The sequence below is a fragment of the Tachysurus vachellii genome, chromosome 3, assembly GCF_030014155.1.
Source record: "Tachysurus vachellii isolate PV-2020 chromosome 3, HZAU_Pvac_v1, whole genome shotgun sequence".
In the NCBI taxonomy this organism is placed as follows: domain Eukaryota; kingdom Metazoa; phylum Chordata; class Actinopteri; order Siluriformes; family Bagridae; genus Tachysurus; species Tachysurus vachellii.
The window spans coordinates 24,800,703-24,825,498 of NC_083462.1; the positions used below are offsets into that span (position 1 = coordinate 24,800,703).

Consider the following 24,796-nt stretch of genomic DNA (forward strand, 5'->3'; position numbering starts at 1 on the left):
CTTTCATGCATGTTTCCTCTATGTACTCTGGTTTTTTACTGTAATATCTGTGTCTGAGACTGCACCAGGTGGGCACCAGGTTGCCCCCATGGCTGGGTTTGTTACACCTCTTGCTTTTCCAGTGCGTCTGTATTGCGCTTGCAGCCAGTTCATGCGCACGAGGAAAACACGCAGTAAGGATTATGGGCGTGTTTCCAAGCGCTTCAATTGTAACCAATGCGGTTGCGCTGAACCCCTGATTGATGTCCCTGCATGGACCAATCCGTGTCATTCTTTAACCCAGCATCATAAGCCCGTGCATTATATAAACCAAAAACACAGCACACTCTGGAATACATCTGCGAGACAGAATTTCTCGAATTGTGACCAAGCAGGAAACAGGTAAATATGAAGGCGATCAGTCCAGTGCTGCCCATGCGGAGGACACACGTCAGCTCTCACACGCAGGATCTCGGGATCTGGAGAAGTAAGAGCGCATGGGACGAGCCACTAGGTGTGCTTTGTGACATGAACGACTGCTACAGCCGCCTAAAAGAGCTGGTGCCCAGTCTGCCGCAGGACCGGAGCGTCACTAAGATGGAGATCCTGCAGCATGTCATCGATTATATCCTGGACCTTCAGATCGCCCTGGACTCCAGCTCGGATAATCCTCAACCTCAACCACAGCGACGTCCAGGAGTTTCCTCCAGTACTGAAGAGGAAATCAGCTCCTTTCAGGTAAAGACAAATGCATGGAAATCTAGTGATCACCTGCGCATTTAAAGAAGTTTAGCAGGACGCAAATAATATCTGCATGTGTTCATGTAGTTAATTCAACACCAGGGTATTGCTGTGTGTAGCAATCACACACAAGATCAAGAGCTTCCCACTAACCATTTGTTGCATCTTTGGACTTTTGCATTTAGGCTTTTTTTTTAGGAGACTCTTATTAAGGACAAGGTGCACATAGTGGCACTTGATGGTGTATATGATACAAAACATATGGGACTAATAATAATCCTGATTTGTACAAAGGTAAATTATTGTACAACAAATGGCTCAATTTAAACCTTAAATCCATAAACAGTATATTTGGCTTAATATTCAGCCTCAAACTGTGCAGCTTGTCTGTGCAGCACATTGTCCTTACTTTTTTTTCAAGTTATCTACTGTTAAATTATAACTATAACTGTAATTCCCTAATTGTCTATAAGGATATTACGATATTAATTAATCGTAATTAATTTCTGTTAACATGTACAAGTGTTTTAAATATACATTCACTTTGTTTCCCTTTGTTTAACAGATGAATGCTCAAATCAATTTAAAAGTAGCATAAACAAACCAGAAGAAATTAGCAAATGAAATTTAGAATTCTGGATTTTGGAAAACTGTTTTGGAAACCAGGATGTGAATATAAACCTGAAGCGTCCACAATACCAACACCACTGAATATCATAATGTAGCTGGTTATCTACAGGTGCCTGTTTTACATAGAACTTTATTCCGCTTCACACAAAATCAGAAAACAATGTAAAATATCAAGTTATTACTTAATAAAGCATTCATTCATTTACAAAAGAAGTAGCCGAAGTCTATAAACGTGTCATAAAACAGTATACATGATGTGTGCAAGTGCATGGGAGAGTGTATGCAGTTTAATTGCATGCATGTGATTTATTTCAGTGTGTTGTTTCTTTCCCCCAGATAAGCCACTTTGCAAAAGAAATGAACACAGATGACCAGATAACGATCTGAAGCGGTAAGACATACGTTCTGATAGTGGTTAGAGTGTTACATTTATGCCTAGTTTCTAATTAAACATGAAATGCCCAATAAAGTCTTATAGCATAAGCCTGTGCTACTTTAGATGTGATACAGTAAGAACACTTGCATGGAGGAGACATGGAAGGACTCATTGCTTTTCTGTATGATAGTTTACACTTGGACAGATTTACAATTTATATTCATCAGGATGTCCTAAGACCATGGTGTATGTACTATGGTGTTGCTTAGAGGTTTAAACTTGTTTAAAGTTAAAAGGTTTACAGCTGGGTGGTGGGGGGTGAGGATGAGGGTAAGGGGGAGAAAATGAGCACCACGGTTTCCTCTGCGGCGCCAGTGGGTCCGGATCTCTGCCTCCTCCTTCTCTAAACACCCCTTTCTCTCTTGCTGAATATTTTGCAGGTGTTTCTTTGGAGCAAAAACAGGACCCTCTTTTTTTTTGTTGTTATCCTTCCGTGTGCTTTCGCCTGGACTTCATCTTGACTGACACGGATTTTCCTGGAACGGAGATAAACCATTCCGTATCTCTGATTTATATTTATCTGCAGGCCATACATGACCTTTCTTCCAAAGGAAGACCTCGCTACAGGACCGAGAGAACTGTTGTTTTAAAAAATAATAGAAAGGAAAATAAACAGAAAGGGGAAAACGCCTTTTGTGAAGGTGTCAAACTGCAGGCTCGGTGTGAACAGAGAGCTCAGATGATCAGTGCAGTGCTGAAGGACTAACAGATCATGTATGGCTGTTACACTTACTCTAACACACAAAGTGTTACCTTCATTTCAGTTTTATACTGTTCTTTTTTCCCCTAAAGCCATTCCAGAACCAGTAGAGGGTGCTGCAGATGACCTACTGCTCTACTCTATTCAGACACTTAGCCATGGGCCTGCTTTATTTTCAAAATAATATTATCCACCATATTGATTTTTTTTAATCAAGCTGAGACATTTTGTGTTTTATCATGACATTAAAATAATATTCTATTCATGTAGCCTTTTAATACCATTACCGTTACTGTACATTTAGTCATTTACTCCCTTCTGGGTGAGGGTTAGTTCAAATAATCACACGTAATAAGAACGTGTTGCCTGGTACAGGAATAAATATTAGAACTTTCCCCAGCACTGATGATAAATCACTACATGGACATGAGATGTGTGTGTGTGTGTGAGTGTGTGTGTGAATGTTAAAGCAGGGTGAACAGTAAGGTTCACAGTGTGCCATTCCTGTAAAGCGCATCAATGTTTTTCTTTAATTCTGCTGGAATGTGATGTTAGTAATGCCAAATGATTTTCTATAAATAATGTAAATTGCACTTTTTTATGAAATAAATTATGATGTAGACTACTAAATGGGTCATTTGTCTTTATATTGACTTCGACTCTAGGCATACAAGTTCCATAGAGTTCAAATAACCTGAGGGGAGGGTGGGTGTCCCATCCCTTTAAAGAAGAACGCACTGGGCCCAAGTTTTAAAAATAAGGAAGTGCAAGTACACAAGAAATATACCAATTATAACCATCACCTTCATATTTGGGTCTTCACCACACAGTTGTATAAAATGTTTTGTTTGCTGTAGCATTAGTTTTTCATTAGTGGAACTAAAAGGCCCAAACCTGTTCCAGCTTAACAGAGCAAAATCAAAACCCATGAAATCATAGTTTGTCAATGTTGGAGTGAAATAACTGTCCTTTTAATAACTGTGAGTGTCCTACTCAGTGCCCTGACCTCAACCCCACTGAACACATTTGGAATGATCTGGAACACGGACTACACCCCTTTACCCAACGTTATCAACTGACCTCACTATTGCTCATGTAGATAAATTAGCAGAAATGCCCACAGCCACGCTCCAACATCTAGTGAGAAGCCTGAGCAGTAACTCTAAACGGTAGAAATAGTGGTTATTACTAAACCTAACCTTGGCATGAAATTGTGCTCTAAAAAAGGACACAAGTACGTAGGAGTGTGACAGTCAAAATGGGATTATAATAATACACCTTATTTTTCATTCCTGAACCTGTGGACACTATGGTCAACTGATGCCATTGATTAGTTTCATTGTCTGACTGCATTTGATTAGTGAGTGGTGCTGTAGACAGTTAGTTAGTTAAAGGTTTGTTAAAATGGTTGGTGGATTAAAGCTTAATGTGGATAGCTTGATCTTAGTCAGTGTTGCAGTGTCTCTGTTGAACCAGGGAGCTGATGTGATGCAACAATGCTGCTGCACTACAAAAATCTATAATTAATTACGATATTTAAAATATCTTCGTGACGCACACTGCATACAGCCATTTGTAAACCACTTAAATAACTAGATTTCTCTAAACATGCATAAATACCCCATAAAGCAGAAAATCTCTCATATAGTTTATTTTTCCCCACATGGTAGACGTTTCAGTTCTCAGATCCACAGCTAATACAAGTAAACAGACAAAACACAAGCTTAGTACGTGCAACTTCTTATGCTGTTTGACGTTTGACATTTAATGCAGTGAGACACATGCATGACACTGCTCCTAATGTTTTTAAAGGTTTCCTAAACTTTAGGTCAGTATCAGTAGTGTGCCTGAACAATGAATACCTTTTGAACCATAAGCGATGGCTTCAGATGGATTTTTTTTGTTTTGGTCCTGACCTTAAAGTTTAAGCAAAACATCTAATATTTTGACAGGAAGCATGCAACTGACACTCGATACAACACAACACGACAGTGTTTCATAGCTGAGTAAGCAATGAGCATGGTGGTCAGTTTAATGTGAAACTATGTTTATGTTGAAGCAACTAAGCATTAGCTGATGCATTTATAATTATAGCCCCAATTCTCAGTGTTATTTTACTAGATGGCCCGAGTGCTCATGTTCACCTTGGGCAATGTAGAATATGCAAAAAGAGATGAAAGCAGTAATACTGTCAATTTCACAAAACAAGGATGTAGGCAGCATTTAAGCAGGTAAACTATGGTGGACAGACTACCACTATTCAATACTGAAATACAGAGACTACAGTATCACTGAACATACTGAGTTACACATTCCATTGAGCATGCAACACAACACCAAACATCTAAACTGTAAGAGCAACACTTTGCCAGGACCAGGGTGCAGGTTCTCATAGGATGCTCTCACGTTCCTCACTGAAGACCACTGTGTCAGAGGTCACAGTGCAGATCTCAGGTGGATCTCCAGGGTTCAGACCTCTCTTTAAGTGCACTACACGTACATTCTCATTGTGAGTGGTGGTTGTGGATGTTGAGGTGGTGGTGCTGCTGGACCCAGGGGTTATCACCTCACTGGCAGTGGTGTTGGAACTGTCATTTGGCTGGCGTTGACGGTTCCCTTGCAGGGTGTTAGTGTTGTTGTTAAGGGTGTTGTTGCTGGGAGTGCGGTTGAGGTTATAACTTCTAGATGAAGGCCAGCTTTCTTCAGGGCTACTGGCCAGGAGGCTGCACTGGTCTTCAGAGCAGATTGACATGCGTGCGACTGCTGGATCCTGAAGGCCACTCAAACTATTAGGCAGGCCTCTCTTGCGGGCTAGACTCTCCTCATCTAGCTCTATAAGGTTGGTCCTCTCTGACTGAGACAGGTCGGCCTCCTCGTCTTGCAGAGAATGATTAGGTGAGCTTTCGTTAGAGCGGACACCTGAATCAGATGAATCCTTCTTGTCCAGCATGCCATCAGAGTGGTACTCTTTTCCTTTCGTTAAAGAAGAATCCTCATTCTCACTGCTCTTGGGTTCTACTTTCTTGCCATCCTTCATTAGGGGAATGTTATCAGACTCTTCTGACTCTTCATCATCACTGGTCAGTTTCTGGTAGCGCGATCCTCCTGTGGCCTTCAGCTTCAGGTCTGCACTCTGGAAGAGGCCCAGCTTCTCTGCAGAGGACTTGCGTCCAAGAAGGGACTTGGATGAACCATGGTCAAACTTCTCGTCTTCCTCACTGATGGGGTCTAAAGTGGCAGCTTCAGTGGAAGCATAGTCAGTTGCATCCACTGCTGGCTTTCCACCAGCTCGTTTAGAGTAGGACTTGCGTCCATCTTGATCACCACCATCTTTATTCTTATCATCAGAGTTGGAGTGCATAAACTGGCCTGGATGGGGCTGCACTGGCTTCTCCGCCACATTACCTGTTGCCTCGAGCTGTGCCATTGAGGCAATGTACTCTTGGTAGGCATTGCGGTACTCAGCCTGTTGCTTGTCAGTTAGTTTGCAGATCTCATTGGAGGACTCCTGAGAATTCAGGCTGGACATGCTGGGGGTACGGTGTGTAGTGTTCTGCAAAGAGTGCGTAATATTGCGAGAATGAATTTGATCAAGCACTAAAAGAAAACAAGAACAGGATCTACAAAAGTTACAAAGGTAGACTCACTATCCATGAAGGATTTGGATTTCTCTGAAGCTCGTCAAGGCCCACATTAGAGAGCTCCTCAAAGCTAAGGTTGAAGTTGTACATAGGTGAGGTATCATTGTTAGCTCCTTGGCCTGAAGTACCACGATTCCTGTTAGTCTCTCCATGTGCACCCATGCTGCTGCCCTGCTCACTGGGGGCCTCTTCATGCAGGACCTGGCTTTCCATATTACGCAAATCCATCACCTGCACATATAAAGGTGTCATTAGGATTCATTCCGGTAGCCTTAAGAAAAAGCAGGTCTGTTTTTGTTTAGTTAGTCTGTCATTCTGCATAAAACGCAATAGGCCTCTGATAAGTTCATCAAAATAATAAAGAACTATACAATTCAGGATGTGCCATTGGTGTGCCAGGGGAGAGTTCAGGGCAACGGGGGCCCTACACAACTTGCATAGTTTGCATATAGGAATTGATTAAAGCTTTGCCTCCATTACACCTGCAGCTGGCAAAAGGCTTTGGCATCAATGCCTCACCTTCTGGGACAAAACAAAAACATCATTTGGCAGAATTTGGATCAGTTTACTTGTTCCAAACATGCTGTTTTGATATTGCCTTCAAATATTCATCATTTTCTTTTTAGAAACAGTGAATCAAATAAATAGCTAGTTTGAAGAGAACATGAAATATACTCACAATTCCTCTAAAGAGCTGCCAGTCTCCAAAGTTCATGTTCATCTCTTTCTTCAGCTCATCCAGGTTACACTGGGATAAAACCCGTCCATTGACGTTTGCCTGTGAAAAATACTGATTAGGCGCAGCACAACTCTCTCTTTGGCAGATAATATCTCTCTCTCTCTCTCTCTCTCATATGGACACATACATAAACAACACACCTTCTTAATGGTGGCTGTGTATTGGGCCAGCATGCCTTGGTCGATGCCTTCCATCACTCTGAGGTACTCACACACCATGTCTGTATTCATGGAGCTGAGAAGCACAGATGGGGTGCCTGACACCACAGAAGCAGTGCCCTGATGCAACATACATGCACAGAGAAAATAATCAGATCCTTCACATTAGTACCACCTGCTCACTTATGACAAGACTTCTGAGACCTTCAAAACAAGGTAGACAAAGCACATTAGGCAAAAATTTAAATATCATGCTTGTTGTTAGTATGCAATCCAAGCTATCCAAAGAACAGGAGAAGAGCTTGAATTGAAACTCTAGCCAAGAGGAGTGTTACACTGAAATAAAGGATTGTAGAAATGGTAAGGAGCAGTGTCTAGTAAGCTAAAAAAAAAAGGGTTAACTAAGTTCCTGCACTGTAATGGAATTTATAAAATCACTGAAATAACCACTGTACTATATATTAAACATAAAAAAGGTTTCAGGAACTAGTTCAGCAACATCCACTGAGCAAAATATTGTTTTTGCTCTAAAATACGTGACATCTTTTCCAGAGTAAACTAGAGCACAGTGCTCATTCCACGTTGTACCAGATTACTGAATATCAGCCCTGAGATTCATTAGAGATCTTAGATGTGTGTTTATGTGAAATTCCATGACACAGCATTAATGACACAGTTTCTAAGATACTAGGTCAGTGATAGAGGTGAACTGATATCTTGGATATAGATATCTTTTTGATAAGCTATGCAAAACAATACTTTGGGGGAAGGAGTTACGTTGCCAGCGTAAAATTTGAAAGCATTAAAAGGGATGAAATAAGACATGCTCCTGAGTAAACAGGCTTCTTTATAATTACACAAGTTAAGCTTTATATTTAACACCCTAGCTCCTCCTTCCCCGCTGAGACTATGTCAGCTCCCAAAGGGCATGCTGGGAGTGCTTGGTGCAGAAGTTGTTTGCGTAAATGAAGGAGAGAGAGTAAGAAGGCATTTGTAAGGATGGGCAGCATGAACAGGGCAGCACAGCAGCAGTGTTTAAGCCAAGTCTAGAGGAATTCAGTACCTGCTTCTTTTTCAAAGACGCTACCTTACACTGCTCAAAAGGAGAGAAGGAGAGGAGGGAAGAGACAGAGGAGGTGGAGAATGTGAGGGAACCACATATAGGCCATTTGCAATGAAATAGAAAAAAGTGTATCAAGGGAGCAGGTATGTTTTTCGCAAAGCAGGTGGAGTTTCTATTCCACTATGGGCTCCAGTGAGCATTAGACAGCTGGTGGTTGACGTCACTGACACTCTGTGCGTGTGTGTGAACAGACGGCAAGAACTTAACTGTCTTCACGCACACACACACACACACACACACACACACAGCAAAGTACTCTGCATAAATGTTACAATTGTTAAGTTGAGTTGGCAGTAAAAAAAAAAAAAAAAAAAAAGACAAAAATATAATTGTGCACTATCAGTGGTTTATACATAATTACGTTTCCAAAAAAATCTCTGACACTAAACCAATACACTATTGAGAAGTAATGGGTCCTGTTGTTATCAGTTGTTAGATTTAAACAAAAAATATCAGTAAAAGAGCTGCAAATAAAACACAGTACACATGAAGACAGTAAAATCAGAGGCCGTCGATTTGTAAGGCACTACATCTAGTGTTCAGTACTTACGATTGCAGAGCTAGGCTCCCTGGGATGGGTCGCTTTAATGATTGGGCGTGGAGGTGCAGGTGTATGAGTGGGATGGGTGCTGCCAGTGTACTGCCTGGGCAGCACATAAAAATGGTGTGGGAAATAAGGCTGGGAGAGGGAATTTTGGAGAAGTAAACAAATTTAGCAAATGAAAATGAAACACAAACAAAATATTCCAACAGTGGGGTTACTCTCTCCCACACACACACACACACACACACACACACACACACACACAAATACGTGCATGCATGCAATTCTATAAAAATGTTGAGATACAAACAGGACAGAAAACATAAAAAACTTAAACCAGTGGAAATGATCAAATGAAATTTAATAATGATCTATTGCCGGGGAAATGATAACTTAAAAACAGTATCCAGACCAGAGAAAGAAAATATACCCAGAGTTGGAGCTGGAATCTAAGCAATGCACTTGTCCACAAGATCTCCCTCATCCATTAATTGAACTGTGACTAGTAAAGTTACTGCACTTCCAAAAAATATGAACTGGTCCAACAACAGGAACCAACGATTTTCCCACTAACTTGGGAGTCAACTGAAATGCTCACAGTGAAGAAGTCAACATGAATTAATTCGATTTATTCCTTTGTCTGATTGGTCAGTTTGCTCACCATCATATGCTGGTTGCAAGTAGTATATAACTCTTATAGTCTACAAAATGAAAAATCCACTGGGACAAAAATAACATTTCAAGATTTTAATTTCAACCCACTGTTAAAAACATTGTTTGCACTACATTTGTGCTATGAATTCACTATGCTATGGTTTTTAACAAATTAAATGTTTATGTGGGTTATATTTTGTTATATTTAATCGAGCTTGTTCATGTCATCATAATCAGCTATAAATGTGTTCAGCTATAAATATGCAGGGCCTCTGAGTGTCATTTAGTCCTGATGGTACCACTCCACTGGAACCTTTGATACCAAGGATTCCAGCTATCTGGTGCTAAAATATTTGATAGTTCATACAGAAAAATGGCGTTTATTCACTAATCCCATTAAACATTTTAAACTAATTAGAATACCTTCATGGATGGTGGGTCTTTTTCATTTCTATCTGAGCCCTCCAAAATAACTAAAGCAGCTCTAATACCATATAGACCTTAAATAGAAAAACATCTCAAAGGGAAAGCATTAGGTTAGATAAACACTAATTAACCAAGTTATTACATATTGTATAGATCACAATTGGTAGAAAACTGATGCCGGACTGTGTGATGGCTGAAGGGAGCCTTTATAAAGACACATACCCTGTTGTAATAGGGGTGTTGAGGACCAGCTATGCCACTGTAGAAGGCACTGTGGGGCTGAGGGGACACACCACTCGCATTGTATGGCACGTTGTATGAGGCAGTAGGTGAGCAGGCTGAGGAATGCTGGCTGTAGATGGATGTGGGACGGATAGCAGGGTCCTGCAGGTTCAGTGTGGGATATGTAACCCCACCCATGTTCATCTGCTCCCGAGCAGCACGGACATCTGAGGAGGCAGGAAACAGAGCAGCTGCATTCTACTACAAGGCCTCCAGTACAAAATCTAACACCTACTTCAGTCTGTTAACCTTCACATTCTGTTCACTTACTTAGCAAAATATCACTGACTCAGACCACTGTGTACTTTACTTAAAAACACCATCTTAATTTTTATCTCAGGTATTATCATTACAAATAACGTTCATGAAATTAGATGCATAAAAATACTTTTGCATACTCAGGAATCTTTTTGAAAGCAGGTGTGTATGTGTATGTGTATGTGTGTGTGTGTGTGTGTCAAAAGCCATAAATGCGTGTGTGCGTTTATAAATATTAAGGTTTCACCTGAACAGAACATTAAGGTTAAACCTCAGTCCTGATCCTTCCTCACAAATAAGAATCCTCAACCACAAACACACAAATCCTCACCAGCTGCATTTTTTTTTCACCTGCTATAATCTCTCTGAGCTTAGGGTCCAGGTTGACTGTGCAGGGGAGGAAGGTGCGGATGTCTCGAGCAGCCAGCACTGGAGTGCGAGAGGAGAGGAACACCTCAAAACTCCGAACGTCTCCATCAATCTCCAGCAAGGGTTCCACATCCTTAGTGGTGGGAATATTCTTGGAGATTCTGTTACGTAGAAAGACAGAAACTTATACATCTTTAAGAATTAACTAAACCATCTCAAGAAATAAAAACTTCAGGTACATTCTAAGCTCATATGGAACTGTTGAAATGGAGATCTTCTTGAAGAACTTTGCAGGCCTTTGTGCAACCTCTTAAAGAGGTTTCTTTTGCACACACTGTGGGGTATTAAGTCAAATCGTACTTGATGTATTTATTTAAACTCAAAGTGATGCATATATAACTGTTACAGCTGTAATAAAATAATAACAGTTTCTGTGTGTTATCAATCACAAAAACCAAATACTAAGTAGCATAGCCAATGTCAACACAATAATATATTGATATTATTTTTCTTTGAGAAGCTACACTTCTTATAATGGATATAAAACTCAGATGTTTTCATTTATGTGGTCCAGAGGAGCACAAAAATAAAGCCTAAAACAGACGTCCCAAATTTATTTATTTTTTTTAACCAAGTGAGAGCACTCGGTGGTTGTAAAGGTTCTGATGTTTAATGTAAATATTTCAAAGATTTAATTAACTTACATTACTTAGCCAGAGAGATGTGATCCCAAGAACACAATGACCTCTAACAAAGCTTCTGAAAGTCCTCTGCAGAAATCCTGTTCTAAGGACAACCATCTCAGAAATCAGGCCTTTATGGTGGCGTGATGAGAGCCACTCCTGACTAAAATGTTGATGACAGACAAAGGATTCTGACAGAATAAGGCAAAATGATTCTCTGGTCTGAGCTAAACCCTCTGGGCTGATCTTCAAGCACATCTAGCAAAAAAAAAGGTATTGCTAATCAACAGAGTAATACCATGCCTATGATGAAGTATTGTTGTAGGAGCACGTGGTTATGTGGTGCTTCTCAGTTGCATGGTCAGGAAGACTGGTCAGAATTGAGGCAAGAATGAATGCAGCTTAATACAAAGAGGTTCCTAAAGAAAGTCTGCTCCAGAGTGAACACATCCCGATACTGGGACAAAACGACTTTCAGCACAACAACCTGAAGCATATAGCCAAGACAAAATGCTGGAATGTCTCAGACTGTCCCCTTGAGAGACCCTGCCAAAGCCCAGACCCCACAGAACATCTGTAGAGAGACCTAAAAATGGCAGATCACAGAAGTTCACCAACCAATGTGTTCAAGCTTGAGAGGACCTGCTAGTTAGAGCGGAAGAGACTAGCCAATTGCAGGTGTGCAATGCTTGCAGACATTTAAACAAGATGGCTTGAAGCTGTAACTGCTGCCAAAGGTACTTTATACAGCAGTGAATAAATGGTATGAATACATTCTGAACCCAACATACTTCTTAGAATAAAGCATATCTTTTTCATTAAATATGTATTACAGCATTGTATACAAGCAATCAGATCGGTCTTCATGGGTTGAATGGTTATATATTTAAAAAAACAAACGAGTTGGTGCTAAAGTAATCAGAGCTGAACCTTTCATAGATGGTTTTGAGCGAGGCCTGTTCAGGAATTCCATCAGTCTCTTCTAGATACAGGATAACCCATGATGTGCGGTAGGGCCACTGTTCAGTCAGGTTGATCCAGGATGCTAGTCGGTCCCAGTTAAAAGTAATTTGATTGGCCCTCAGCAATCGACCTGCGTGAAAGAAACACAGTTTGGTGTACCAGCTAGGGTGTATACACACACACAGACAGACACACACACAGACACACACACACAAACACACACTCACACAAATTCTGGTAGTAGATCTTACCTGTGACAGACACAATGTTGAGCAGTCTCCTCATGGTCTGAGGGCTGATGTCACTAAACCAATCTTCAGTGACCAGCAACTTGGACAGGTCAAAGGACATCTGACGCGTGACTGACCTCTGCATCTGGCGACGCCGGTATGTGTCCTAAAGAGAGGAAAAACCCATGATGTCCTACCTGCTTTAAACCTTAAAGAACTACTAAAGTGCAATTCTTTCGATTTTTAAAAGCCTATAGAAATTACAACCAATTATAGGTCATGAGTGTCTTTATGTTACATACATTGCCGTTACACAGAGTTATATGTTCATAACAAAATATACATATATCTTAAATACAAACTGCTTTAAACATTATTATGATGTTATGTTGTTATGACTTGAGGCTGTTCAAGTTGTGTTTTATCATTAATATGTAGCATGGCTATGTGCATGGGTTAGGACCTCATTAACTCATTGGTCCCAAACATGAGTTTACCCTCACAGCTCCTTTTAACATCATCTAAATTTTAAGCATTTTAAACTCTGACACCACTTTTTTTATTATTTTATTTCTTTGCTTTTCCACAGGAGACAATATAACAGAGTGCTTCCTTGAGTGTGTTCATACTAAAACGATATTATCTCTTGCCAGAAGATACAGAAATACTGAAATGATACAGATGATGCTAAAAATATCGAATTGAATCCTACATATGTCTCTGTCACAGATAGCCCCACAATACCATGCCAGAATTCTGATGTTTGTTATGTACAGTGGAATGTTATTTACTTCCACAAGCAAATAATTTAACTTCCATAAGTTAGTTATTAATATGACCAATGGAGTTCACATGGTGCAGAAGGGAAATTCTGGTGGGCTCACCCTGCGATTCAAAGTGGTCTTACTGCCCAGTTTAGCCATTTCACCAAGGCTGTTTTGGGACAGTTTCCTGTCTAGTTCCTCATGCCAACCTGCAAAGAGGAAGCAGATTAAAACCAAAAGATCAAAAACGGAAAATTCCAAACAGATAATATGTACATATGTAATATGACAAAAGAAAGCCACTGCATTACCCAGTTCCTGAGGTGCAATAGGGCATAAACAAATAATACTAAAATTAAACTAAAAGTGTTCTCTGTGATTAAGTGCAGATCAGTTCAGAATAATAAATATTATTCATGCTCTCTAGCAGCAGTACTAACTGTTAACTGCAAACTGGTGTGCCTCCATCTCCACTGTAAACACCTATGTGCAGCTATCCCACTATAACCCTTATTAGGCGTATTTAAAAAGTTTCAGAAGTGTTAACCGTGCTATTGTGAAAACTCTATGAGAATTTGTTTTATTCAATGAACCAGTTCTGATTTTAGTCCTACAGGGGCAAAGTGGCTGTAGACTTTACAGTATGGTAATCTAACTCACCCTCTAAATTGCCTGTTTCTCCATTGGCTGGGGCTGGTGCACACATCTTCTTAGCGCTGCTAAGGCCTCGGCTGTTGAGAAAGACGGGTAGGTGTACGATGTTGCGCATGTAATCGTGACCGTTGATGTTAGAGTCACGCAATACACTGTTCAGGTTCTGGTTGATGGCTTTAATGATTATGTGAGGGTCACTGGCAAAGATAGAGATGAATGGACCTTTGGAGAAAAGCACCCTCACCTGGAGATCAAAAGAATTACAAGAACATAACAAGATAAACATGAGAAACCAACTATAATGCTTGGATGGAACATGCCACACAGCACAATGTTTTGAAATAAAAATAACTTTTTAAAAAAATAAATTTTTTTGTGAATGATCTATTATATGTATATGTTTCATTATATTAAGTATAGACAGCTATTATGCATTTAAAGGTTTTTCTAAAATAATGTATTGTAATATAAGATAAGAAATCTTCTATGGTTAGTAAGTATTATTGACAAAGCTACTCTTGTAAAAATGCACTTGAAAAAGTCACGTATTGTTACAAGTGGATTTTTCTTTTTAGGTAAAAAAAGTGATACAGCAGAGACCTCTACTGGTGACTCTAGGCTACTGTTTCTCACCGTATCTAACATTTGCAAGACTTTATCTTGCTCACAGGAATCCAGACCATCGATGATGACAACTAGACGCGTTTGATTCTGAGTGAAGCTGTCGATGGTCTTCGCCATTTTAGCCATGAGCTCTACCTCAATTTTTAACACCTGAAAAGTAAAGAGAGAGAACAGGGACAGGCAACCATGAGGAATAGGTACTTTATATTGTAGGTATAGGTATCTCATAATTAGAAAGAAACTACTAAATTCACACTAAAATCTACATATTCAATGCACAATTCAATGCATGTACTATGGACCACATCTAACAACTCCAGGCAGATTTATAAGTAACCAGCTGATAGTATACGTTATACAAACAAATAATAATTTAAAAAATTAAGAACATGTTTTATGTTGATCTGAGAAGCAGTACAACATCTTTTTCCAATTACTATTAAAAGGAATAGAAAATATTTGCAATTATAAATAATAAATACATGAAATTTAATATAAAATGTATGATTTGGGAAGTGTAATTACACTTATTCAAATAACATTCATATAACAGGCCAGGCTGATTTGAGTTATCTGTCTGTACAAGGCAAAGTTTGAATGATCGGAACTACTCATACCTACACGATATGTATGTGCGATTGTGTGGACCCACCTTCATGAAGCCTTCACTCTTAAGTTTCTGCATCTTATTAGCGGCACTGTGCAGTCTCTTCCTCTGTGAGTTCAGTACCGAATCCGTCACCTGCCACCACGTCCTGCAGTTCAACAGTAGAACCAAGCCCACCACACTCGCCATGGCAATCAGAACTGCATTCACGGTCTGGTTCCGGCTGTCTACTTTGAAGACAGCCAGTAAGGCCATGCCCGTGATCAAGCAACCCAGGATGAAAAGGAAGATCACAAAGGATGGGATGCAGCATGTCTTCTTCCATTTCTTTTTGCCTGTTTTTTTTTTTTCACAGAAGTCCATATGAATGCTGATCATTAAATTGCATTGTAAAAGAAGACAATTTCATGTTAGATTGCCAACAGATTAGATTGCTTTTACCTTGAGTGTCCTCTGTCTTAAAGACACGGAAGAGTCTGGAGGCCATGAAACCAAACTCTCTCTCACAAGCATCAGAGAGAGTGGCAATCATTTCTGCCATTGAGGTCTCTCCACCAACACTGGACAGCCTGTTATAATCTGTAAACAGGAACCTGAAAAACAAACATTTATACGTTACTAAAAACATTCTCAAAAAAAAAATAATAAAACGGCAAAAAGAAATCATGCTTTTGGTTTTTATAATTGTGAAGAGATACATTTAAAATACTTATCAAGTTTCTTTTCCATATAGCAGATTTTCATTATTATAAATCTTGTAAAATTGTAATACATCTTAATGTATTATTAATAATCATAATGATAATAATAAAATCATATATTAAGACTAAAATATTAAGATACAGTTAAGAGGCATATAAGTATAATTACCTGACAGGCAGTGCCCGTGTGGTCTGCTCAGGCAGCTGGGGAGGGTTAACAAACATGAGTTTGAGCAGAAGCTCCAAGTAGCCGATGTGGCGAGCGAGCCGAGTGCTGAGAACCCAAGCCCAGTTCCAGCTTTCGCCCTCACGCCTACTCCCAAAGTACACAACCACTGAAGAGAAAGGAGAGAAAAAGAAATGCATTAAAGCTAGATCGCAATACATCATTAAAGCTAGATCCTACAATTATGTAGACACTGCCTACTCTGCCCTCTTGTGTAACAAATATGCATTATTTCTGGACTGCAGTAACAAAAGCATAAAATTTTAATGTTTTTAATCTTTTATATAATATATCTAAATAGACACACATATATATATTTTTTTTTTTACCAAAGAACAAGTAGAGCAGTGCCAGCAGGCTGAGAGAGACAGCAATGGCCAGTTTAGGGTCTACAGTGAAGCCAAGGATTAGTGCCACAGATCCACAAAGCAAGAGTGACAGGAAAACCACTAGCCAAGAGAACTGGAAAAGTGGCTCAATCTGCTGCCCTGCAAAAGTCTTCATCTCATCTGTCAGAGAGAGAAATACCAGCACATTACCAATAACAACGATGTGTCAAACTTCACTTTCGTTTTGATAAGAAATATAAAAACAAACCAATGGTCCAAGTTACAGTTCATCTACAGTGTGTAATCTTGTATTGTAATTGTGTACCTGTTGCCCAACATAGAACTCACCCTCTAGTTTCTTGAGCAGGAAGGACTTGCCGCTACCCCACTGAGCATACAGGCCTACGCAGATAGGGGGCTGCATGGTGGGCTCACTCAGGATGTCAGCCAGAGCACTGCTGTACAGATCATAACCCAGCATGTCACCGTCTGTCTCACTGGGGGACAGGTGTCCTGAGTGGAAATTACACAATACATAATGCCAAATCACCAAAGAGAACATATCACAACAGCATAAGGTAATATCATAAAATCAAGTTTAATCCAGCATCTGTCCTCTGAAACATAATAAAGACACAATTTTTTAGCCTATTATTCAGTGCGTCCATCAGTCTTCAATCTTAATCAAACTTAATCAGAGAAAATGTGTTCAGATTAATACAACTATAGCTTGAATAAGGACAGCGACGTGTACAACTGAGTAGGACTCACGTGCTCCAAAGATTTGAGTAAGAATGCTTTTCTGGTGGCTGCAGTCAATGTTGTATGGTGTCTCTCCTGCCTTATTTGGCTTGTAAAGCAGACGGCCATCTTTAGGGTTACGCAGGAGTAGCTCAGCCAGCCTGCGGCTCCTTCCGCGAATGGCAATGTGAAGAGGCGTGTCCCCTTTCTAGTAGAGAGGAGAACATTCAGAATGACTGCCATGCTAAAAATGTGTCCTTATTTATTATATACTATGCATGACAATGTATTATTCACTCTTACCTTATCCACAGCAGACACTTTTGCCCCCTTGTCCAAGAGTAGCTCCACAATTTCAATGTTTCTCATCTTGGTAGCTTTGATCAAGGGAGTTTCAGAATCCTGGAACACATTAGCCCATTAGTATAGATCCTTTTTTAATAACAGTGCATATATTAAAGACTTGGCTGCTCTTTAACCCACTGTACCTTGGTAGTGGTCTCTGTGTCCGGGTTACACTGCAGAATGTCTCTGACCATGGTGGCATTGCCCTTCTCCACAGCCCAGTATAAGGCTGTCTTATTGTCCTAATGTAGACAAAAACAAAGTTATAATACAGGATCTATTATATATTTAACATGATGTATACCACGAGTGATCTACTGATCAGTATAATAAGACTGTTACCTGTCCTCTGATGTCGATATCAGCATACTTATGCAACAGGGCTCTTACAATTTCTACATGGCCTCCCCTGACAGCTCCAATTAGCACCGTGTCACCACTCTAAATGTTGAATACAAAAAGAAAGCCAAATACAGACACAGTCACACTACAAGGTCACATTAGTTCATTTGGTTTAAAGGGATGATTCAGCCTAGAATAATACTTACATAAAGTTTAAATAAATAACAAAATTGGTCAGCATTGAAATTAGATATATACTATTGTAATCTTGCATTAGATATTATGTGCATTCTCCCAATTCATAGTATTTACAATATGTACATGAATATCGTATCATGTGCAAAAGTATAACGTGTAATATTGTCTTAATTCTCAAGCAGCTTTCTTGTATATTTTGTATATCGTCGCTGTCGGGCGGAAACCTCGTATGTCCAAATTTGGTCAATTTCATATTTATTCACATATCGATGCTATTGGTCAGTCCCCACATGGGTCTGTTATTTTTACAAGTTATTAACCAATCTAAAGCCTTGAAAATAACTTGAGCGCAAATCTCATCACTCCATTGGACACTTCAACTGTCCACCTCTTCCTCACTCCGCGGGAGAGCTTCGTGGCATATTTCTCCTCAAGAAGAGTCGCAACGAATCAACACGTCTTCTGAGGTAAATGTCTTCAAAACACTGGGCTCAAAGAAAAAAAAAATCTTGACCCCCGCTATTTCTGGTGCTCATCTGAGGACAGGAATTTAGCGCAAGACAATCCACTGCAATGCGGACTAAACTCTGTGCACTGCAGATAAGGTACGGCGTTTTTTTAATTTCCTGAAAAATAACGGTTTTGGAGATACGAGGATTCCGCCCGACAGCGACGATATATAGCATATTTAATTTATATATTAATTCTCGCGTGTAAACTGAAGCAGTCTGGCAAAATAATTTCTTTCTATAAGTATATTTACACAAGATAGATTAATAAAGTTCTATCTTATACAACATTAAATTCAGATAATATTTTGAAAATTATCAGAAAACAAATAAAACAAGACAAGTTTTATTTACGTTATTTAACTAGAGGCAGTCAGTGGCAAGCATGTGATTATTTACTTATGTACACTGCATGATATTAACTTGTTATTATGTAAGCTTCACTTACACTTTAGCCATATTAACTGTGTTGCCCCATAGTAAAACAACAGAAGCAAACTTTGGACACCACAAGTCCAAGTGTTTAACACACACACTCACCCTGTCAGGGATGTTGACATAGGTCCCTGCATCCAGCAGATCCTGCACAATCTCAGTGTAGCCTTCCTTCGCTGCGATCATCAGGGCTGTGTTGCCATCTTTATCTGTCATGTTCACATTTGGGTTCCTCTTCAACAGCTCCTTCACGACCTCGGTGTAGCCGCCTTTTACAGCCACAATCAGTGCAGTCATTGAATTCTAAACACAACAAACAAGTTTAAAGCAGTCAGTGAAGCTCTGATTCAATAAAAAAATATTGAAACGAAGACAATGATGCCTGAAGCAAAGATGTTTACTTACTGCCCCCTCCTGGTCAACATCAGCACCGTTCTCTAGCAGGTGCATCACACAGTCATAGTGGCCCTTCCTGGCAGCCCAGATCAACGGAGTGGTGCCATACTGAACAAAGTAAACATACACCCCAATCAGCTGTTTAGTTTAACACTATAAAACATCCAAAGAGTTCCAGCTCTTTTAGTTTAAACCAGGTGGCTCTACCTTGTCAGAACAGTTGACTTTTGCTCCATGCTTTAACAAGAGCATGACGATTTCAGCATGACCTCTGCCAGAAGCCCAAATGATGGGATACACACTGTACTGCTAAAGAATAGCACAAAATGCTGGGTATTCAGTAAACACAACAGTAATAGAAATATATTATCTATTTCTAAATATATTAAATTAATAAACAGAAATTTAAATTTTAGCATTTGAATTGCTGTATATACAGTATACTGTATATATATGTATATATGCTTTGAGACAATGTCCACTGTTAAAAGTGCTATATACATAGCATGGGATCATGACATAAAGGAGGAATTTAAAGGATTTCTTGTCCTCTTATATTTGAAAAGCATAGAGGTTTCATTACTTTACCTGTCCTGTGGTGTTGGGATTGGCCCCATTCTCCAGGAGAACATTTGCAACCTCCACACGACCTTTATAAGCAGCCCACATAAGTGCAGTCCAGCCTCCCTGAACAGTACAATCACTGTTATCATGCATACATATTAATGTGTTTGATATCAGACTAAAAGAGCCATGACTAATTGGCTTTCCTTAAATCAATTTTTAATACTGTGGCAATAGGCATGTGTTTTTAATGTGCATTTATCAGCGGTAAATCTGCATAAAAACACTCTAATCACTGGCATTAAAATTTACTACAGGACCCTTAAAGATCTTAAAAAAATTTAAGGTCCAACATTAGCATTATCCCTGAAATTTATACAGTAACAGCACTGTGTTGCTAATTTCAAAAGCATAAAGGTACATTTCAACCTACTATCAGCAGTAAAACTATATTTAACATTAGCAAACCTTAGCTAGACATACAAATTGATTAAACCACAAGTTGGCTATTGAAATACAGAATCACGATGAAATCACAATGACTAAGTGGATAATTCTGTACCCTTCTGCTTGTAGACATATGCAGTATTTGCTACACGCTGTGTCTGTGTTCCATTCAGTGGCACTCTGAGCAAATTTGCCACATTTCCTTTTGCTTTATTCAATGCATCAGCTGTTACTTTAGTTTTAAATGTTTTTGCAATGTATGTAGTAATTCCACTCTTCATGTAAGAGAACGATGTGAGTTAACTGTGTTGAAATGGGAGTTAAATGTTTGTTTTAACACAGATCATGGTAACTGAATAAAATGGCTGAAGCTTGTTTGCGCCATTCACCTGCTCATGACAATAAATGTTCAGCTGCTTGATATTAGCTTAAACAACTGACACTTATTCTGTCTTGGTCTAATATGGAATATTGGCGAGCATGAAACTGAATAAAGAATGAGATGCTTGGAGATCTCCATATTTGTTTTTATGTTAATGGGCGTTTCTCACCATGTCTCTGTGCTCAATATAAGCGCTGTTGTCAAGAAGCTCTTTCACCACCTCCACATGCCCCTCTTTGGCTGCAGAGATCAAGGCAGACCAGCAGTCCTATGGGATAAATGCAGAGCAGCCGGTCACCATAGAAACTGCAAAGTTGGCCACTGTTGCCATGGTAACAGTGGGGAAAGCAGGCAGTGCATTGAATGCTTTAAAGCTGTGTGTGTGTGTGTGTGTGTGTGTGTGTGTGTGTGTGTGCATGCTGCATCCTTTTACATTCAATGCTATGTGAATGTTTGCTTACCACATCATCCAGGTTGACATTGGCACCTCTTCTGATGAGCTCTTGGACAATCTCCAAACTGCCCTGCTCTGCTGCCAACATTAGAGGAGTCTGCCCATTCTGAGGGAGATATTCAGACAGTCAGACTACAAGCTTTAGGATTAAATTACTCCATGCTATTTTATATTTTGTTATCAAGTGCGCTGTGCTATTTATATCTTTTAAATATCTTTTCAAGACAGCGAGGACATTTACATTTTTCTGAATATAAACGTAGAATTCTGGGTCGGCAGGTTGTTTATAACATAATATAAACATGTTTAAATGTTATTTAAACATTATTTAGTGTGCCATTTTATAAACATGAGAGATGATTTCAGCTTGTAGTGAAACAGAGAAAAAACAAGGCCCATTTAAGGTTGCTTTATCAAGTATTCTGCCATTTGTTACAATTGGAAATGATTGGAATTAAATACACCTGAGAATACAAGTGAGAATGAATCCATTCAGATATGTATTCACTTACGTCGCTGCGGCCATCCACCTCTTTGAACTTCTCCAGGTGCGCTTTAAGAGCAACCAGGTTTTCCTCCTCCACATAGCTGAAGAGGTTCTGGATGGCAATGGTGGTCATCTTTATTGATGTAGTGGTGTCCATGATTGCTGCTTATCACTGTGGCACCCTGAAGGAGAGGAGAAATATCACGCTAATGTGTTACAGTCAAAATCCAAACAAAGGTTCCAAACAAATATTTCAATAACTGAAAGAGATTAAACTTCTTGAAAAATCCACGCATAAGAGCATAAGCACATGGTTTGATGAAGAGTTACAACCAGCATCTGACAATTGCATTCCCAGCATTACACATGAGCTACTTTTATAAATGTCTGGGGTATATAGCCGGGTATAATTGCAGGCTAATATAACACTGTTATAAGACGCAGGTCTATTCTCTCAGTGTCTGGATAACGGCATGTCTGCTTCTCTACACATCTCATCAGTCTCCTGCTCTAACAAGTTATATCCTACATCTACTGCTCAGTGCCTTACGTAGGACTGAGGAAGCTAATATTAAATGCAAGGGAAACAAGACAAACAAGCCTTAATAACAGCCTGGATTTCCAGGCAACGGTCAGACAGTAGCTTGATTCATCATGCATCCAAAGTGGAACAGGAGATGTGAGAGGTGTGCATTTCAAATAGAGCAATGGATTGCAAATGGTATACCAAATAGCACACCATTATCCACTTTATAAACAGTGACCAACATGAATTTATTTTTCCCTTCAAAAGACTTATATTTTTACATACTACCAAAAATCTGACATTTGGGACTATTAAAGGTGACACCAATTAAATAGCACCCAAAAATATACACATAATATAGAGATCTCAGAAAAAAAAAGGAACATCTGCAAGTGCAAAACCATACTTTATCCAGGAATTAAAAATAAACCACTTGAATCGTGTTCATTTTAATGACCCAGGCTATTTGTGTCAAGCACAGTACACGATATACAAATCGCACAAATAGCAGAAGAGGAAGAAACAACAGAGACACAAAGATGGCTGATGATAACAGGAAAGCAACAACAGTGTTGTCACTGATAACATTTAACTTTGTTACCATGAGATCACTGAGACCAAGTTCAATCTTATGAAACAAAATCTGGCATCTTACCCACAGTGCAAGCTTCTTGTCCTTCAAAGTATGTTTAGGACACTGTCGCTTTTCTCTCAACACCTATTCGGTTTGAGTGGTAGGTAGGTGTGTGTGTGTGTTTGTGTGTGTTGTTCTTACAGAATGGCATCATGTGTTATTCATGACCACTAGGCTTGGCTCTCTCTGGCAAATGCTCAGCTGACAAGGGATGCTGTCAGAATATTGTGAAGCTATTGTTCCAATCCTGGTTTTAGTCGTTACAATGTTTGATCTGTTCTCCAGTCTTAGACAGGATAATGCCAGGATATCGTTTGTCCTCTATACGACCATAGAACCGAACGGATTCCACACAACATGCGATAGTAATAAGCAACATCAGATAACACGTGACACAATATAATAGGGTGTATAACACAGCATATAAACAGAAGAATATTAACGTTAACGTGTATGTTTATGTTTGTGGAGAAAGTAAATAAACGCATAGTGTTTATGCTGCGTTTCGGTGAACAGACTATGATACTACGTATAAGTACAATGTAATAAAACCGTCGCAATTTAGAACGTTTGCTTCTAACGTAGATTTAGAACGTAGACTCGGATACAAGATGCTTGTGTGTTATAAAACAGTGAAATTAAGAAATACCGATTTAAATAAGCTATTTTTGTATACATTGATATATCTGGTCTGTCATGAGGCAGCACTAAAACGTTATTACAATCTGCTTCTCAAAAAATAAACAGAAAATAACGAGTACTTCAAATTTTTGAGGAAGATGCTAACTGGCTAACCGACTGGCTTTAAAATCAAACGTTTACAAATTCCTTTAAAACGACGCTGTTAACAGCTAAACAACACGATAAAAGATTAAACATCGACTTATAATCTTACAAAAACAGATTACTTTAGATGTCACCGTCATGAAATCGCCTCGACAACATAGAAATACCGACGAAACGTCTGTTGAATTAGACAAATCTAGAAACATTTCCTTACCTTAAAAGCGACGAATGTTAACACGACCTTCCTGGATGTCGTCCCTTTCCTTGTGTCCCTTTATTTACGCTTTATTTCATACCCTACTCTCCATCTTCAGCAACAGCCATTTTGAACGGCGACCAGAGAAGCTATGAGGTCGTTAGCTTTAGCTTCGTAGCTTTGAGCTTGTTGTTCAGCCAATGGCGACGGTGACGTCAGTGGAACCGTGGGAAACAATGGCTGTGTTCTTAATATACGTGTATAGCCATAATCCCACTAGCCACTTTATCAGCTACACCTACCATACTGTACACCTTGTAGGTACAGTATAAACATACTGACTGCATCAGCTCTAATCTACCTTGCTTAAACCTGGACCCCCAGGACAATCAATAATTGACCAGATATTAATTATGGTGCAGTTTGCATTGTTGTGACGTGGTAATACGGTAGTATACGTGGTGTTGGTATCCCTACTGAAAGATCCAAATTAACCTGAGAACCTGCCAGATGCCAGGACACAAGCCGAGTTGATCAAACTGATAGACCATCTTTGCCAACTAGTATGGCATTTTCTATTTTCCTTAATGCTTGACTAAGTGCTGGTCAGATGAAGCTAGATTTCATGCACAAAACTGTGGAATTTGTAAACACCTCAATTAGTAGTGGGTTAAGACATCCACTAATGAAAAACACCCAGTCATCATCAGACTTGTGGTTAAAAATGCAATAAGAATGAAGTAAGAAACGCATTGAAAAGTGCCCAGGAAGCGTTTTTCTAACCACATCATAAAGTTCACTTATTACAAGTCAGCATACCGAGTAGAGACACATGAGAATTAGTAAAGAAACCATAATCTGTCTCCTAATGAACAAAACAAGAGACCGTTGAT

The 24,796-nt window shown here is 39.4% G+C and overlaps 2 protein-coding genes across 6 annotated transcripts; one reads left to right on the plus strand and one right to left on the minus strand.

The window, feature by feature from the left end:
• Window positions 1-312: 312 nt before the first annotated feature.
• id2b (inhibitor of DNA binding 2b) lies at window positions 313-3,116 on the plus strand. Its single transcript, XM_060866405.1, has 3 exons — window positions 313-717; window positions 1,687-1,741; window positions 2,167-3,116. The coding sequence occupies exons 1-2, from the start codon at window positions 388-390 to the stop codon at window positions 1,735-1,737; spliced, it is 381 nt and encodes a 126-aa protein (XP_060722388.1). The 5' UTR covers window positions 313-387; the 3' UTR covers window positions 1,738-1,741; window positions 2,167-3,116.
• Window positions 3,117-4,122: 1,006 nt separating this feature from the next.
• On the minus strand, window positions 4,123-24,132 carry kidins220b (kinase D-interacting substrate 220b). 5 transcript variants are annotated; one of them, XM_060866401.1, is made up of 30 exons: window positions 23,922-24,132; window positions 21,787-21,943; window positions 21,282-21,380; window positions 20,990-21,088; window positions 20,016-20,114; window positions 19,635-19,733; window positions 19,437-19,535; window positions 19,137-19,334; window positions 17,890-17,988; window positions 17,691-17,789; window positions 17,506-17,604; window positions 17,233-17,410; window positions 16,810-16,974; window positions 16,462-16,641; window positions 16,076-16,241; window positions 15,647-15,798; window positions 15,251-15,540; window positions 14,608-14,748; window positions 13,981-14,218; window positions 13,441-13,529; window positions 12,578-12,722; window positions 12,294-12,456; window positions 10,663-10,841; window positions 9,994-10,220; window positions 8,698-8,826; window positions 8,088-8,117; window positions 7,007-7,144; window positions 6,807-6,905; window positions 6,134-6,358; window positions 4,123-6,039 (listed from the first exon to the last, which is right to left on the minus strand). In XM_060866401.1, exons 2-30 carry the CDS (start codon window positions 21,916-21,918, stop codon window positions 4,876-4,878), a joined length of 5,220 nt encoding a protein of 1,739 aa, XP_060722384.1. In that variant the 5' UTR covers window positions 21,919-21,943; window positions 23,922-24,132; the 3' UTR covers window positions 4,123-4,875. The 5 variants fall into 5 exon arrangements, with proteins under 5 accessions (XP_060722384.1, XP_060722383.1, XP_060722385.1 ...); XM_060866400.1 differs by having other exon boundaries at window positions 19,635-19,736; XM_060866402.1 differs by lacking the exon at window positions 8,088-8,117 and having other exon boundaries at window positions 19,635-19,736.
• Window positions 24,133-24,796: the final 664 nt, after the last annotated feature.

Excerpts from the sequence above, each read along its gene's own strand:
- kidins220b (XM_060866400.1), bottom strand. The coding sequence starts at position 21,918 with ATGGACACCACTACATCAATAAAGATGACCACCATTGCCATCCAGAAC. Across the intron at positions 20,115-20,989 it reads ATATTGAGCACAGAGACATG|GGAGGCTGGACTGCACTTAT; the intron begins GTGAGAAACGCC and ends TGTACTGTTCAG. Across the intron at positions 10,221-10,662 it reads GCTCAGAGAGATTATAGCAG|ATGTCCGTGCTGCTCGGGAG; the intron begins GTGAAAAAAAAA and ends CTGCCTCCTCAG.
- id2b (XM_060866405.1), top strand. The coding sequence starts at position 388 with ATGAAGGCGATCAGTCCAGTGCTGCCCATGCGGAGGACACACGTCAGC. Across the intron at positions 718-1,686 it reads AGGAAATCAGCTCCTTTCAG|ATAAGCCACTTTGCAAAAGA; the intron begins GTAAAGACAAAT and ends TCTTTCCCCCAG.